Source organism: Tachypleus tridentatus, chromosome 13 (genome assembly GCF_004210375.1).
Source record: "Tachypleus tridentatus isolate NWPU-2018 chromosome 13, ASM421037v1, whole genome shotgun sequence".
Lineage (NCBI taxonomy): Eukaryota > Metazoa > Arthropoda > Merostomata > Xiphosura > Limulidae > Tachypleus > Tachypleus tridentatus.
In genome coordinates, this window is record NC_134837.1 from 94,588,410 (window position 1) to 94,605,299 (window position 16,890).

Below are 16,890 nucleotides of genomic sequence, written 5' to 3' on the forward strand. Positions count from 1 at the left end.
AACACCAGTAAGCACTCTAATATAATACTTTACTACCATTTTAACTGATTCACATTAGCACTTTTCTGTACAGTGAAACAGTCCATTAGCATTTCCATGTTGCAGACCTGAGCAGTGAGGTCATACTCTTTTTGTACAGTGATCCAGCAGGCAATTGTTCCTTCCAGATTTTTAAAGTTCACAATTCCTTCAATGCCTCATTGTCCTCACAAATGGTGAGTTTCTACCACATAAGTAGTAGCAGTAATGTTTAATGAATACTAAACCTTTGAACAATTCTTCCTTTATCACACAGTATATGCATTCAGAAGCTATCAAAGTATGGCTAGCAATAACATATTTCACTCTGTCCAATAATTATGACAATATTGCTCCAATTCCACTATTACTTGCATCAGAATCCAACAAGGATTCATAATCTTGTTGTGGATGTGTCAGTGATTTAGTTTCAACTACAGCATATGTGAACAATTACAATACTTAATAACAGCCCAGTCTATCTGAAATTTAAATTATCTTTAGTGAAAGTAGATGAAAATGTGGCAATTTTGAAAACACAGTTCACAAAATTTGATCATACAAAACCAAGGAAATTGCAGAAACCTTAACTGGTCAGGAGTTGAAGCCAGTTTTGTAGCACTGAAATGTTTGTAAAGTCTATAACTTCATTTTTACCCATAAAATGACCAAGAATTCTAACAGCATATACTTCAAGTGCACAATTCCCTGGTTTCAACTTCAAACCTTCCTTCTTCATCATTGAACACCATCCTCAGCAGACTCAAATGTGTGGAAAAACATGAAGACATCACTAACATAAGTCTAGTAACTCTCTCATAGTATACAGTAAGCTTTATTAACTTCTGAAAAGCAGCAGGTACATTGCACAATTCCAACGGTATGTTATAAACCATCTCAATTGCTAAAAGCAGTTTTAAAACAACTTTCATTATCCAGCTTGCCATGCCAATATCTGTAAACTAGGTTTAAAATGATAAAAACAACAGGCCTTCCAGTGCATATAGACATTCATTTGTACACAGATATGAAAAGGCATTCACATGAGTCACCAAAGAAACAAAACAGACTTGATAGTAATTTGGATGTTGAACCAGAAGTCGTTAGGAATTCAGGTATTCCTCTTCACCCCACTCGTGGTTTTGATATTGTTTTGTATTAGGTGGAGGTGTTTTGATCAACTTGTTTTGCTTGACTGGAATTGAGAGGGAAACAAGAAAAGCAGAGAAGAGTTTGTGGAAAAGTACTATTAGTAGATTAAATATTTTGATAAGCTGTTTTGGAAGTCTTCATCTGACCCAACTAAGACAGAGTGAGGGAGAGTGACACAGTGTGAGTGCTGCACTTGGGAATGAGCATTCCACTCCATACAGGACTAAGGTTATTTTTTATTGAACATGTAAGACATAATAATATGTAATATTGCAAATAAAAAACTTTTACAAACAGGGTGAGATATGACAAGTTTCTACAAAGTATTATAATAAATAGTACAATAAATAGATTTTATAAAATTTGGAATGATTATGATTTTTACAATAAAACTGTATATAATAAAAGAAATGCAAACTAAAAGAAAAATGAAAAATTTACAACAACACAAAGTGAAGTTCATTTCTAATATTGAAGTTCAAGGTAGGTTCCTGGGAATGGAAAGAAATTCTGGGAGTACTGTCATGTTGATGTAGATTCTCTGGATGCAGGAAACCAATGGATGTGTTGGAGAGTAGGTTGTTGAGAATACAATGAACAAGCTCATATGATTGGGATGAAGTCTGTTGAATATGCCAGGTTGGTGATCATGTATATCTTTAAAGTGACTTCTTTGTCTGTATTAATAATTTGAAAAAGTGGTAAAGGAGATGTATTTAAACTTATAATCCAGGATTTCAGATATTTTGGAGAATTTTGCTAAGAAGTTATTACATTGTTCTGCTTTTTTATAGCATACTATAGCAAGGTTAGCAAATCTCTGTTTAAATTGTTTTAGCTTGCTTATTTTGTTAAGGTAAAATAAAGGGATGTGTATTGGCATGTGGTCGGAAATTCAGATTGCTTTGGATTGCATGGACTCTACCTTTGTATATAAATGTTGTGACATACTAAAAGTGATTGCATTAACATATTAAATGACTGGTTTAATATACAAATTAGAATGAGTGACTGGCACATTGCATCAGTCTGAACATCCTCATATCTTCTTGAGGTAGTTGGATCTTTGTGCGACTCTCACGATCATGTTGTGTATGTGCGTGTTCCATGTTAGTATGTTGTTGAATGTTATAAATAAGAAAGTGATGGTGTTAGTGAACTTGATTTGGGTGTGATATTGTTTATTTTGGACTTCTTTCTTTCAAGGAGCTTTCTGAAGATAATAGCTTGTGTTTTTAAAGGGTTTACTAAGACATGCTAGGTGTTGCACCCTGTGGTTATGTAATCACAGAGAAGTTGTATTATGTATGCAGCTGAGTAGGATCATGAGACATGTTCCATTTGGAGATTTTGTTCACATACAGAGAAAGCTACATAAGGTAAAAAACACTTTTGTTATTTATGAAGATTATGTAAAACAATAGGCTGATAAGCAAACCTTACAGGACTCCTACTAGTAGTTTGAAAGGCACGAATGTTGTCATTACTGAACTTAGTTTAGGCAATTCTGTGTGTCAGGAAGCTAATAATTCAGTGTATTATGGATTTTGCAATGTTGTATTGAGTTAATTTGTAACATAGTCCATTGTGCCAGACACTATTAAAAGCTTTACTGAAATCTAGGAAAGTGGCTATTGTAAAGCTGTTGTGAGTTAATTCCCAGTATACTGATTTGGTCAGTCTTACTAGACAGTTCATTGTCTGTCTGCACTTTCTTGAGCCATTATTTAATAATTTGTTTGTTTTGAGATAGTATGGTAGTCATGTTGTGATTTCTTTTTTTCCAGTAGTTTGCCAAGGCAGATAAGTAGGCTAATGTGTCTGTAGTTCAAAAGGTAACTTAGGTTAGCACCTTTTCTTGGGATGACTGTCATTAAAGCAGATTTTTAAACTGTGGGGTAGAATCCAGTTTAGTAAGAGGTTATATGTAGCACAGATGTGTGTGTGAATAGGGTGCAAGATGAGTGTTTTCTTTGTCCATGGAGGAGTTTTCATGTTGTTTGATGTTGATTTTAATTTCACTGAGTATGGTGGTTCTGTCTATATTATTACTGGTTAATGTTGAGTCCATACTGAGTGAGTGGGGGATAAATGTTGTCTGGTAACCTTCTATGTGTTTGTTAGCTTTAATACAACGTCTTTGATCAAATGCTTGAGTCTCTATCATGTTGAAAAATTTTTAAAGTATTTACTGAATATGTTGGCTTACTCTGTGTCTGTTGTGACTGACTTGTTATATTGTTTAATTGTGTGGAGGATGAGAAATGTGGAATATTTACAAATTGTTTTGAATTTCCACTAGAATAACACAGGTTAATTCTGTTATTATCAAATGATACAGAAGTTTCTCCAGTTGCCATGTGTTGTTCTTTTTTATTTTGAGACCTTGCCTGTTGATTTCACACTTGAATGAATAGTCTCTTGCATCTTCTCTCCAGCATCTGTGAGTCTACCGTGGGAATAAGCTTCCAATGATTAACATCAATTATTGTTTTACATATAGGGATGGTGTTTTGTAAAGATTGTCAAACTGCACTGGTGATTTTATTTATGTATTGTTCAATGCATTTGTAATTGTATGTCACAGAAGGTACTGTAGACAGATGTTTGTCAAGGGTTTGGTTGAATCCAAAACAATTATTTTTTTCCAAATTGAATGTTAGTGGGATGTTGTAAGAACACAAATATCCAGTTTTAATGTTTAAATTGTATGAAGTTGGGTCATGGTTATAATTATGTCTAGGTGTACTCAAAAGTTATTTGTATACAGCGAAAGGCTGTCATCAATGACTGTAAGGTCAAGAATGTCTTATAATCTATAATTGGAAGTATATGTGGGAACATGGTCATTAATTATCGTTAAGTTATTGTTTTTTAAAAAAAGTTGTTTCTACTGGTGTTTGTAATGCAGCAGTTAAAGTCTCTTTGTTTGGAGTTTAGGTCTCCCACAATTATTGTGTGAGTGTTGTTTTGAACAATACATTGGAAGAGGTTTGTGTCTAGAACCTTAGAGGGTGAAATATAAATTGCAAATAAGGTTATATTAAGGAAGTTGGGCACATGAATGTGGTACAGCATATATTCATTAACAGAGGAGTTGTCTTAAGTGGTAAAGTTTTGAATCTTTTTTATGTAATAGGGTTATAAATTGTTTTGCATTTGATCTTGGGATGGATTTAGCTGTGAAGGTTAGTTATGTAAAGTAACTATGTGGGTTAAGCAAAGTTTTGCTTATAATTATAATTTATGTGTTAGCTGTTTGTAAGAGACTAAAATGTGTATTTCTTTGTGCATATGCCACTTTGAATGTTTATTTTTAGAACACTGAGGAATTACCTAATCATAGGAGTGGAGTCATCTTATGGGTGATCTGTCAGTGTCCATGGAGTGAGGTCTGCTGCATGATCATGGCTACTGAAGCAGAATAGTCCAGCATTACTGACATCTATTACTAGATTGTCTGGTAATCTTATATCATCATTCCAAACTCTTCTGGTAACGTTTGTTACAAAAGCTATGACACAGTCGAGTGGAATAGTTGAACAGGATTTGATTCTTGACATATTGGCCTTAGGGTATGTATGGCTGACTTCTTGGATATTTGTGCTGTATATAGAATATCCTGGCTATCACTAGATTGAATGTCAAATGGTTCCCACATTAATGTCATTTTTCACCTTAGATAGCAGGAAAATGTTGTGTACTTCAGGTATGTTTACACATAGATGAAATGTAAGGAGACAAAGAATGATAATCAAGGTTGAACAATGATGCAATCATATTAGCATATATCACTTTGAACACAAATATATACTGTTATCCACCATTTCACAATATAATACACTTACAATACTGACTTATTCTGCACTTATTTTTGTTAATTTTGTGTGTGGGGAATTGCAGTAATTTCTGATTTCATTTGTCATTGCCTATACCTCACCAATAAATGCTTTTGATATATGATGTGTATTAATATACACCTTGTGACTGTTGGTATATTCAGGATTAGAGGCTGGCCTGTGTATCTTCCGGGGTGGAACTTGATCAGTCGCTGGACATTGCAGCTTTTGAATGTCCCAAAAGGATAAAAAAGTATTCAAATAAAAGCTCCCAACATAAGGTAGCATAAAAATACTGCTGCAACTGTTTCTATGTAATCTAAATAATGTCAGAGTAGTCAGTGAAAGAAGAGGTCCATTGTACTAAATGTGTGTGGTCATTAATTATTGTTAAGTTACTGTTTTTATAGAAATATTGCATGATGTTTCCATCGGTGTTTGACCTTCTTCGGTTGTCAGGTTCTTTTGTTGTTAGCTCTTCTATGTAAAGTATTTTCAGTAATTTGTTCAACAAGTGTTTTGTCATCACTGATTAGTGCAGTAATTTGTTTGTTTTTGAATTTCACACGAAGCTACACAAGGACTGTCTGTGCTAGCTGTCTCCAATTTAGCAGTGTAAGACAAGAGGGAAGGTAGCTAGTTATCACCACTCACCACCAACTGTTGGATTACTCTTTTACCAATGAATAGTGGAATTGACTGTAAGATTATAATGCCCCCATGGCTGAAAGGGTGAGCATGTTTGGTATGACAGGGATTTAACCCTGAGACCCTCAGATTATGAGTCAAGCACCTTAATCACCTATGGGTAGCATAAAAATGTTTTTTTTACACCTTAGATGTAATTAGGTCAATAAATAAGAAAATACACATAAAAAATTGGGACTTCTGGAGTTCAGATCTTTTGTCATCAGTGATAAAGCACATAAGCCTACTTTCTGTAATGACATAAGTAGTTCAAAATATTTTAATTCAAATATGCAATTATGAACATAAAACATTACCACTTATAAAAAATTAGAAAGTCCTAAAACAAGTGTAATTTAACTAGCTTTTAAGTAACCTGTGGATAGATTAAAAAAAGTTAGTTGTTCGAGCTGAACACTATGAGGGCAAACAATGAAACTGAGGCTAAATATTTTCTAATGTAATGCCTAAATGAATTAGCCTCATAATGAATCTTGTAAAGCAGAATCTGTTTTTACTGTCAATTATAAATAGTCTAATAACAAATACCAGAAAGAATCATTAATTTGACTCTTTTTGAAAGACATAATAAGATAAGATGCTACAAATTTACATTATGACTTAGCAATATCTATTAAGTTTGTAACTTCTGATAAACTGAGAACCTCATATTAGGGTAGAAATAAAATCTAAAATGAGTGTCATGATATAGACAAATAGAGATTGAGAATTTGAAATTATGACAATAAAATTTAAACAATATTAAAACTTACACTTTAAGCTTGGTTTTCATACCAACTTTATTTACTTAGCTTGATAACAAACTTATCTGGTTAAATTTTGAATGTAACTATAAGATTAAAATGTTGTATGCTTTGGTCCCTACTTTACACACAAGGTTAAAGCTTTACAAGTTTTGACATGCTCCTTTGCAGTTTTATGTATTTTTTAGGATCAATGACTATTACCTAAGTACTTGTCAACTGCTAGAAAATGGCATTATATGTGAAAGATTGATTAATTCTTCAATCATTTCTGTAAGCTTGTATTCACTGCTTTAAACTTAAGATCTTTGATTAATAACCAACTTTGTAGCTTAAGTAAAATATTTTTCAAAATGAGCAACTCAATCCTGGTATAATTTAAAATCAACATTCTACATGTAGATGAACTGTTAATAAGTTAAACTAACTTGAGAGGCTAATATTCATTAGTACCAACCTCAGAATACAAATTCAACTGTGTACAAACACTGTATTCCATTAACTTCTGTTCCATGCCTATGAAGAAGTTACAGTATATATCACAGTACCCTCATATCATAGAAGTATGACTTTTTCAAAACATATGTTTGCTATTCCAGTTACACGTAACCACAAAGCGTGTTACCTTTCCATCAGTTGTCACTGTACAATAATAATAGGATAAAATCACACTATGCAACAGTAAAGTGTGCAAGTTTTGTACTTATAAGAACATTTATCCAACACAATTTTGAAAATAAAGTATAAACTTTTAATTTAAAAATACTCTGATGTCTCAGTTCAAAATTCATGATTAGAGAGTGTCAAACATTTTAATCTGAACAAAAGCATATATTCTTCTGTAGTTGGTAACTTTCTAAGATATTAACTTTGTCTCATGTTTGACAATTTTAAATAGAAACTTTTAAAAACAACCTGTGTGAAAATAATAAAAAACAAACTCGTATAATAACAGCACACACAAGACAGATCATAGTCTGATTATTTGTCTTATGTTAGTGAAGCCAGACTAAAAGTGCACTAGAGAATATTTTGTTTATTGCAGGATACTTTAGCCTGCTTTTTAATAACATGCACCTGAAACTTTTACCAGGACAAATTTAAACAACAGTTTTTTGTTTGATAAAAAACTAAATTTCCAGTTTTTATCGGTACATATGAGAATCCTTTGCAATAATGTAAAGAGTTTTAATTTTCTTAATAGTAGCTGTTATTCAAAGTTCGATTGTATAAGCAATTAATTTAATTTGATGTTTCTCTTGTAGCCTTAATTTGTTTTCTTTCTATGCCAAATTAAAACACACAGTTATGTTTTATAAATTTTACACACCTTAGGTGAACTTTTCAGTAATTACTATAATTATTTTTATACCTCCATTTGAATCAATGGCTTAGTTTACAAAATTTATTAATAGTAGCATTTTATTTCTCAGTAATTTTTTTCCACCAACATTTTCTACTACTTTTAGTATAATAGTGTTTACAGTGCTACTTTTTCTGCAAACTTCAGGGCTTTAACTAACTTTGGAACAATTAGAAATCTGTTGAACTGGGATGTTGGATGTGCACATTCTTTAATCAAATAGGATAATTCTGTTTTTAAGTCAATATGAGGAGGAATACTATGCAAGAACCCATATCTAGAAGAATAGTATGCATCTGGAGCCAGGATCCCAGCACAGATAGCATAATAGTTATGATCAGCCAGGTCATGAGCACACAGGTCTTCAGGTGAGAAACTCAAACAGTCAAGGCAACCAATTACATCATTGGTATAGGGCTTAGACCAACCATGTGGTTTTTCTAGAACAGTTAGCAACAAAAAAAGATATGTAAATAGCTGTAAAATCAAGAAAACAGATACAAATATGTATATGTGTTACAAAAATAACACAAATCTCACATATGTACACACATCAATGCTTCAAATGTATGTTTAACATTATTAGTTTCAGATGCAACATTAAATTTCTTTCATTTGTCATGCACCTCACAAATATAATAAAAGCATGTAATTTTAACATACTATTTTGAGTAGAGTTATAAAGAATTTTCAGTAACATGCCTATTCATTTATTTTTATAATGTTATAATATTAATTAATACTTATTCAACAGCCATAAAGCTGCAATTTTAAAATCAAAATTTATGCTTACCCTTTGCCACCTCATGAAATTACTAGGCTACTTTGTTTTATAAATAATTCAGACAGAGTATTTATAACAAACTAAAAGTGAAACTGGCAACACCTTCCTTGTTCACAGTGACACTTGAAGACCCAGTCTCAAAGGAATAATCTACAAAAGTAGCTCAACAGTGCAATTACTGGCATGCACTTTGTCTAGTTACAACTAAAGACTAAGATACTACTCTGTAGTACCAAGCAGCTACAACAAACATGCGTACCTACAAGGGAGACAATTTTAAACACTTAACATGAATTATCTTCCTTCTTATTGAACCTCACCTAGCTAATGTGTGTTAAGTCTTCATTTCTATCTACTGTTTAATTATTTAGTATTTTATCAAAAGTCTATAAGTTATATAATCTACCTAATAACAATTTTGTAATATTATAAGTTCTGTGTTGTAACTTTAGGTGCAACTTTAAAAAATATTGACATTTTTTCTTACCTGAAAATGTATTTCCAATAAATAGTTACCTCTATATACAGAATAACTATCTTCCTCAGTTCTTCTGCACATTCTGCTAAACAGATCTGCAACCTATCAATCTTATGAAAACTCACACCTAATATCACATTATTACATGATGATGTCACCATGCAGTTGAACCCTCCACTAATAGGATGCAACAAATCTTCATGCACAATGATTCCCTCTACATTTTGTGCTCATGAATCCTCATTCTTTATTGAGGCAATGAAGAAATATGCATCAGAAAGTGGGGAGGATGGGTGGGAATGTGGGATGAGGTACCTATTTGAAAATAACATTTTTAGGTACAGCACAATGTTCACTTATGAAACAAATAATCACCTTTAGAGACAGAATAGCTAGAACTACACACTGAGATGGTGTGCACACCTCCTGAACTTGCAGGCTATCAGCTGCAAGAGGAAAGCTTTCAGTCTGAAAATGTCTTTTATTGGTAACATTCCAATGGGTGACTGTGAAATTGTATTTCTAAAAGCTGTAAGAACTGGCAAGAGTAATGTTCTGGTTCTGACCTTTTTTCACACAACAGTCCATTGAATGAGTACAGTCTTGCAGAATACCCCATCTCACAGTGAGCACTATTACAGCCATGGCTGATGATATGAAAAAATTGGGGTCCCAAGACAGTGGCAGAATAAGGTGAAGAACCTGAATGTAAGAGTTTCGTTATATTGCACAAAGAACTGTCCAACAGACACAAGAGTCAAGCCAGGTCCAAATGGTCAAGTAAAGAGATGAAAAGAAGTGAGATAGAGCAGTACAATTTACTCTCAAGTGGTCAAAGTCCAAGGAAGAAAGGATTGATCCAGGAAGGGGAAATATTAAGAAGGTTAAAGGGAATATGATAAGCATCTAGATGATAGATATCATAAAAATAGTAACTGTAGAAAATAAATAGGAGGAAAGAAATCATATGACAAATATAGTGAAAGGTAGGAAGGCAAAGCTTGAAAGGGGCATGCAAGAGATCTAGCAAAATCTCAAAAAGGCATTAGGCAAGTAGGACAGAAGAGAGTGAAGAGGACAAAATAGGGTAAGAAACACATTTTGGTACTGGAAAAGGAGAAACAACATGAACACAGACACCAAACAACTAAAAACAACAGAGATCGAGGATCATTAGACTAAGAGGTTAGTAATAAAGATGGTGCACAGAATAACCAGTTGGAGGAAATGGTTGGTGTAACGACCAACAATAAACCACCTGCTACTGAAGGTGATAGACAAATACAGTAGATGAACAACATGGATGTGATGAGATTAATGTCATAACAGTGGAAAGTCCAGTCTGATGGGCAAAACACTGGGCAAATTCTACGTATCACATAAAGAGAGGATAATTCTTAAGGTAGAAGGGAATTGTGAGAATGCAAACAAAGAGATAGAGAAAGAGAGAGATGGAAGGTATAATGAATGATCTCATCAAGGAAGGTAGTATGAAATGTGTAAAACAAAAGGACCCAAAAATGAGTAATAGCGTACAAGTTCAAGGTCCAGAAGAAAGAGAAGAATAAGAGAGTAGGTATAAAAAAGGAAGTAAAACTACATTTGGTTAAGAAAACAATTGCCAGGGTTGAGAAAAGAGGACTAAATGAGAGGAAACCTGAAATAGAAAAGGGTAACAACTATCCAAGAAGGAGATGTCTGATCAAAAGTAAATCTCATAGAAGATCAAGAGATGAAAATGCTTAGCCTTTGATAAAATAAGGTCTAGCTGAGAAAAGGCAGCTTGCCAACAAGAAGGAAGCTCCCAACAAATGATGAAAACAAGCATAGAAGAGTATACATAGTACTCAAAAGCAAAAAGCACTGGAACAGAAGTCACAAGGATAGTTAAAGCAGGGTTAGGCTGTGGAAAATAATGAATGGAAATTGACCGAGTGTAATGCCAAAAGGAGCAGGAATAGGAACAGGCCAAACCAAGAAATAGAAGTTCAAGAATGCTGATGAGGCATGGACACAAGTCCAATGCATAAACATCAGAAGACCTGCCTCACACAAATGTACCTCAACCTGAGAGAGAAGCATTTAGGGATAACACAAGGGGAAGAACTATAATAACCTACAAGTTTTTCAGCATAACACACAACATGGTAGTTGTGAACAAGAGTCCACTGTTGGAAATCCCACAGCAAGTCCCCAACCCCCAAACAAGCAGCTATCATAACAAGAGGGAGACATGCCACTAATGAAAAAAGATTCTAAAAAAACCAGAGTTCCCAAAAGGGAAAGAACCACTTATGGAGAAAGAAAAGTGTAAATCCCAGTTTCAAGATAAATCATAATTCATAAACAAAGATAGGTTGAACTCAGTTGAGATGAAAGTAAGATAAAATATATAAAAATATCCAACACTGAACAGGTTAGAGAAAGGACCCAGATCCCAAGGCATGCCTCCCCACCCCCAAACAAGCAGCTACCATAACATGAGGGAGAAAGTAAGAGATAATCGTAGATTGGAATAATAGATATAAACAGTCAAAGAAAAGGAATATCTGCCACATTTCTTGAATAGGGTAAGTGAAGGCCCCCCATGACATTATCCAAACATCAGAGTCTAACACTGAAGTCAAAGAAAAAAGCAATGAATGGGAAATCACAAAAAAAGGATGGGTAGGAAAGAAAAAACATAATTTGACAAGCCAAAAGAGACATATAAGGTGTCTAATACTCTTAAAATGGCTGACCACAAATTGACTGAAAAAGACAACAGACCACTAGTTTTCAGAGGGGAGGAAAGATGAGAAATGAAAGGGAGGTAAGTGCCAATAAGAAATATATTTTCAGTATAGAAAATTTATAACTTGATCTGATATGGTACATTAACTCCTCTTACATAAACAGCTAGAATCCCACAATGAATAGGTGGAGGGACTGATGCGATGGAAAGAAAGAAGCATTCTTTGAAAGCACCTGAAGAACCCTAGAAAAGAGGAGATCCTTGCACTGGAACAACATACCTGGGAGACTGTACCCCTTCTGTTCCAGATACATTCTTTGCCCAGTGTAGAAAGAGGTGATATAAACACAGGCACATTCATAATGAAAAAAACAACAGTTGGATAGGAATCTGACGCACCAATTCTGGATCGCATTTCATCAGATGATTGTAATGTTGGAGAGAGTAAAAAAAGAGTGCTAGATAAGTATAGATCATAAAGTAAACTGCATACAAAACCCAGCCATTAGGAATCAATGTCCATGTGGGTGTAGGATCAGAATCATGCTGTCAATAAGTCACATACAAACCCAAACCTCACCAGTGGAAACCAGCATCCATGTGAGATTAGGAAAGAGGATCATACTGACAGGTCAAATGCAATCCAAAACCCAGCCATCAGGTGGGGGTAGGAAAGGAAATCATACCATCTTCAACTCAAGTTCAGGATCAGTAGGATCATAGTAAATGAAAACTAACATCCATGTGGGGCTATGATGAAGAATCCCAACTGAAGAGTTGAGCTTCAATTTTGATAGCTCATTCCAAAGCTAAAATATAACCTCGTATAAATTCATTCAGAAATATAGTATAAGACTGTAGAACATCTTGTCATATGCACCAAAAGAATATCACCATCTCACTTTCAACTGAATGGATTAATTTTGTATCACACATCACTATCACATTAAGAAAGATACCTCTATTGTCCACCACCCCAGTAGCTCAGAACCAGAAACTGGTAAGAACTCCTATACTCCACTGGAAGAAAATGGGGGAGGAAAAATGCAGTAAGAGTCTGAAGAAATGTTAACTCTAGAGACAATGCAATGGGTGGCAAAGAAAACCCTATTTTGAAAAGCAGAGACAACACCTTATTTACTCAGTCTAAGAAATGATAGGGATGGGTATCTATCCCCTTCTACTTTACCCATAAAGTCCATGGGTGACTACAGTCCAAAATGAGTATATAAATGACGTAAACTGGTATTGTCAGTAAACATATACAAGTGATCTTGAAATTTATAAATATTAAGTCATAACAGCCTGACAATTGGATCTGACTGGTTTAAAAACAGTTGGTCAAGCACCATTTGCCACAGAGCAGAATCAATGTAGTAAAAAAAAAAAAAAGAAAAGCCCTTGAAAAGGAAGATATAGATACAAAGGATAACTTATCTAAAGCTTGAAAAATTGTTACATGTGGAAGATAAAAAACCTGTGAAGAAGACACAGCAATCCAACGTAGACAGTGAGTGGTGAATGTATGTGGTGTGGTCCACATGCCCAATTAAAAAATTTCCTCCAAGGAATGATGGGGATGAAACACTAGGAAAAAAGTGAGATGAGATGGCACCTGGAACAAATTACAAGAAGAAGGAGACAAGGAAATATAAGCCCATGGAATTAAAAGTCAAAATCAGCTGGGGAGGGTGGAAGGAGAAAGGTCATGAACAAAGGTTGGTTGGTTGGTTTGATGTTTTATGGCACAAAGCAACTAGGCTATCTGTGCCAAATATCTGGTTTAAAATTAAAATGATAAAAATTCATAAAAGGAAATTAAGGTAAAACAAGTCAAAGTTTAATTTTTGAATTAAAAACATAAATAGCATTAAATCCAATTTTTACATCTAGTCTACAGTGGTAGGAGAAAAACTACAGTAATACAAGCTGTAAAGGACTTTTTATAACATAACTGTAATTATCATAACTAGCCAGAAAGACTAACAGGTAAGTTCAAAAATCATCAGTCACCTGAAGTTGGGCTTTCCAGTCCTGATTTTCAATTATTTGACATTATGGCCATTTTCAGAAAGTAAAGTAATAAATGTTTTAAAAGACTTGCAGCAAAATTTTAATCATAACTTGTCAGGATGACTAACGGGTAGTACAAACAGCAGCATTAGTCACCTGAAGTTGGCCTGTCTAGTCCTGGTTTCAAGTTATTTGACATTATGGTCATTTTCTAATTTCATATTGAACGAGATATACTTTGATTTTTAAAAGGGAATCACATTTAAAAAAACTTAAATAGTATTAAAAAGATTAATAGCCTTTAAAAAACTAAAAACATTTCTAAGGTGGACAGTGTCACCATCACCAACAACACTGTTTAACATTACAGGTAAACCTTGGGACAAAACATGTTTAAAATGGTGCCATCATTGAGAGTTGTAACAACAGCAAGACAGTAAAATGTGGATTATTGTGACCTGAGTGTTACACAGACAACACACTGGTGCATCAGTCCCAGATAAAATAAAATGATGAATTAAAAAAACTGTGACCAATGCATAGTCTATTAGAACAACTTCCTCTTTCCAATCCTAATGGAAGCAAGACAGCCAAAGTCTAGTAGAGGGCTTTATTTGGAAAAGCTTGTTTCCACATTGCTCACTCAAAGCTGACTGCCAACTGGCACAAAACCAAGCTTTGAATACAAAACCATAGTCCACGTATGGAACAGGCACAGCAATGATAGTGCCAAAGCAGACTGATTTAGCTGTGGTGTCGGTGTGCCCATTCCCGCAAATACCAATATGGCCTGATGTTCATAAAAACTGGACAGAAGTAGATGTTAAAGAAAAATGTGCCAGTAAGTTTTGAATATCGACAAGAACAGGGTGAGAAGTGACATGAAGCAATTCCAGGGGCAGTAAAGAACTTAGCAAGTCAGTATAAATAGTGCAATTTGAATACTGCTTAGCTTCTACATGATCCAGAGCAAGAGAAATGGTGTACAGTTCAGCAGTGAACACAGAAGCTGTAGAGGGGGATTCTGCAAGCAACCACCAAACCACAACAAACCATGGCAGAGCCCACAGAGTCACCTGATTTCAAACCATCTGTATAAATAGGAATGGAAGGATGATTCTTAAAGATGTTCAGCAAATAACACATATTTCCAATTGGGAGTGTCTGTTTTTCTTAGATGACTTAAAGATAGGTTACATTTGGGGACTATGATAAGCCAAGGTGGAATAATCTGACCAGTGTATACAGCAATGTTATCCAAGGACAGACCCAATTCATCCACCTGCTCCTGGATACGAAGGCCAAAAGGAGCAATGGCAGATTGTCTGTTCTGAAAATGCATGGCCCACTGAAGAAGGAAAGCACAACCCCAGTGGGATGATTTGGTAAGGAATGAAGTTTCGAAGCACACAGTAAAGACAGTTGCAAACAGCAGAGGTGCATGAAACTGTGTATAAGCACTGAACTGAGGAAGTGCAGAAAGCCCAGGTGCAGAGCTGAAGTTCTTGATCTTTACGGCTGAGGTCCTGGCAGTGTTATAAACCAGTGATCCATAGTGTAGTTTTGATCGAATAAGAGCACAATATATCTTTAGCATAGAACATTGATCCCTCCTCAAGTGGTAGAAGAGAGGAAACAAAGGATGTTCAGTGCTCTTGTACATTTGACCCGTAACTGCTTGATGTGTGGTATAAACATCAGCTTACAGTCAAAGATAAGCCCCAAGAACTTTGTCTTAGGGACCACAGGTAGTACAACTCCACCGATACAGAGTTCAGGATCAGGGTGATACCTCATAGGCGGTAAAAGTGCATGCAAACGGTTTTTGAGAGAGAGAAGTTAAAACCATTTTCTGTTGTCCAATTCAGTAAACGACTGAGGGCAATCTTTACCTACCACTTAATACATCTCATGTTCAACAATTGACATGAGATATGAAAGTCGTCGACACAGAACCCGTTTGCAACGATAAGAGGGAGTTGTTCAGTGATGGCATTAATCTTTATACTGACAAGTGTGACATTCAAAACAGTCTGACAGACTCCAAATTCCTGTAGAAAAGAATGGGAAAGTGTAAAATTCACAAAAAATTGGAATCACCCAATTATTAAGAGGTTTTTAATACAAATGGGCAAATGGCCATGTAACCCATATAAATGGAGGTCTCGCAAAATGTCATACACCCACATTGTATGATAAGCCCTCTCAACGCCAAAGAATATTGATACAAGATAGTGTCATTTGAGAAAGGCTTCTCTGATTGATGTTTCAAGTCAAATCAGGTGATCTATGGTAAAGCACTGTCGTTGGAACCCACACTGGGTGGGCGAAAGGAGGTTGTTTGATTGTAGGAAATAAACACGACAAGCATTAAACATCCTCTCTGAGGTCTGACAGAGACAATTCATCAAAGCAATTGGATGGTAGTTCGAAGGAATCTTGAGATCCTTTCCAGGCTTAGAGAAAGGTAGGACAATAGCCTGTCACAAGGCATCAGGAAAAACATTCTCCTGCCAGAACCAGTTACAAACAATCAAAAGAATAGCAACAACAGCAGAAGATAGATGGTGCAACATTTCATAGTGTACATCATAAGGTCCGACCGATGTACTGCCAGATTGATGAAGGGCCAGTTTGAGTTCCACCAGTGTAAAGGGATGATCACAGTCATAGAGACAATCAGCTCAAAAGAAAAGAGGTGATCGCATTGCCTGAGTCTTAATGGCTAAGAAAGTGGAGGATGAAGCAGAAGTGCTAGATCCCTGGCAAAAGCTTTCACCTAGACTATCAGCAATGCTATGGGTATCAGCTACTTCCTCATCATCAGAGAGCAAGATTGAGAGGGGGACAGAATTATATTGCCCACTGACCTTTCAAATTTTTTGTCATATGACTTTGGAACTGGTGGTAGGAGATATGAACTTAATCCAAGAGTCCTTCTGGCTTTGACGTCTTAACCACAGAGGACATGCAAGGGCCTGCTGGTAAGCAATGCTAAATGAGAGTGTGGGATACCAACAAAAAGTATCCCAGGCCCATTTTTGATCCTCCCATGCCA

At 35.2% G+C, this 16,890-nt stretch overlaps 1 protein-coding gene across 3 annotated transcripts in view; it reads right to left on the minus strand.

The window, feature by feature from the left end:
* Positions 1–7,142: 7,142 nt before the first annotated feature.
* LOC143238066 (divergent protein kinase domain 2A) overlaps positions 7,143–16,890 on the minus strand; it is a 28,992-nt gene continuing 19,244 nt past the window's right edge. For all 3 annotated transcript variants that reach the window (XM_076477993.1, XM_076477994.1, XM_076477995.1), the window contains exon 3: positions 7,143–8,263. In XM_076477993.1, the coding sequence (XP_076334108.1) occupies positions 7,941–8,263 (323 nt within the window). In that variant the 3' untranslated portion in view covers positions 7,143–7,940. The remainder of the gene's footprint in view (positions 8,264–16,890) is intronic.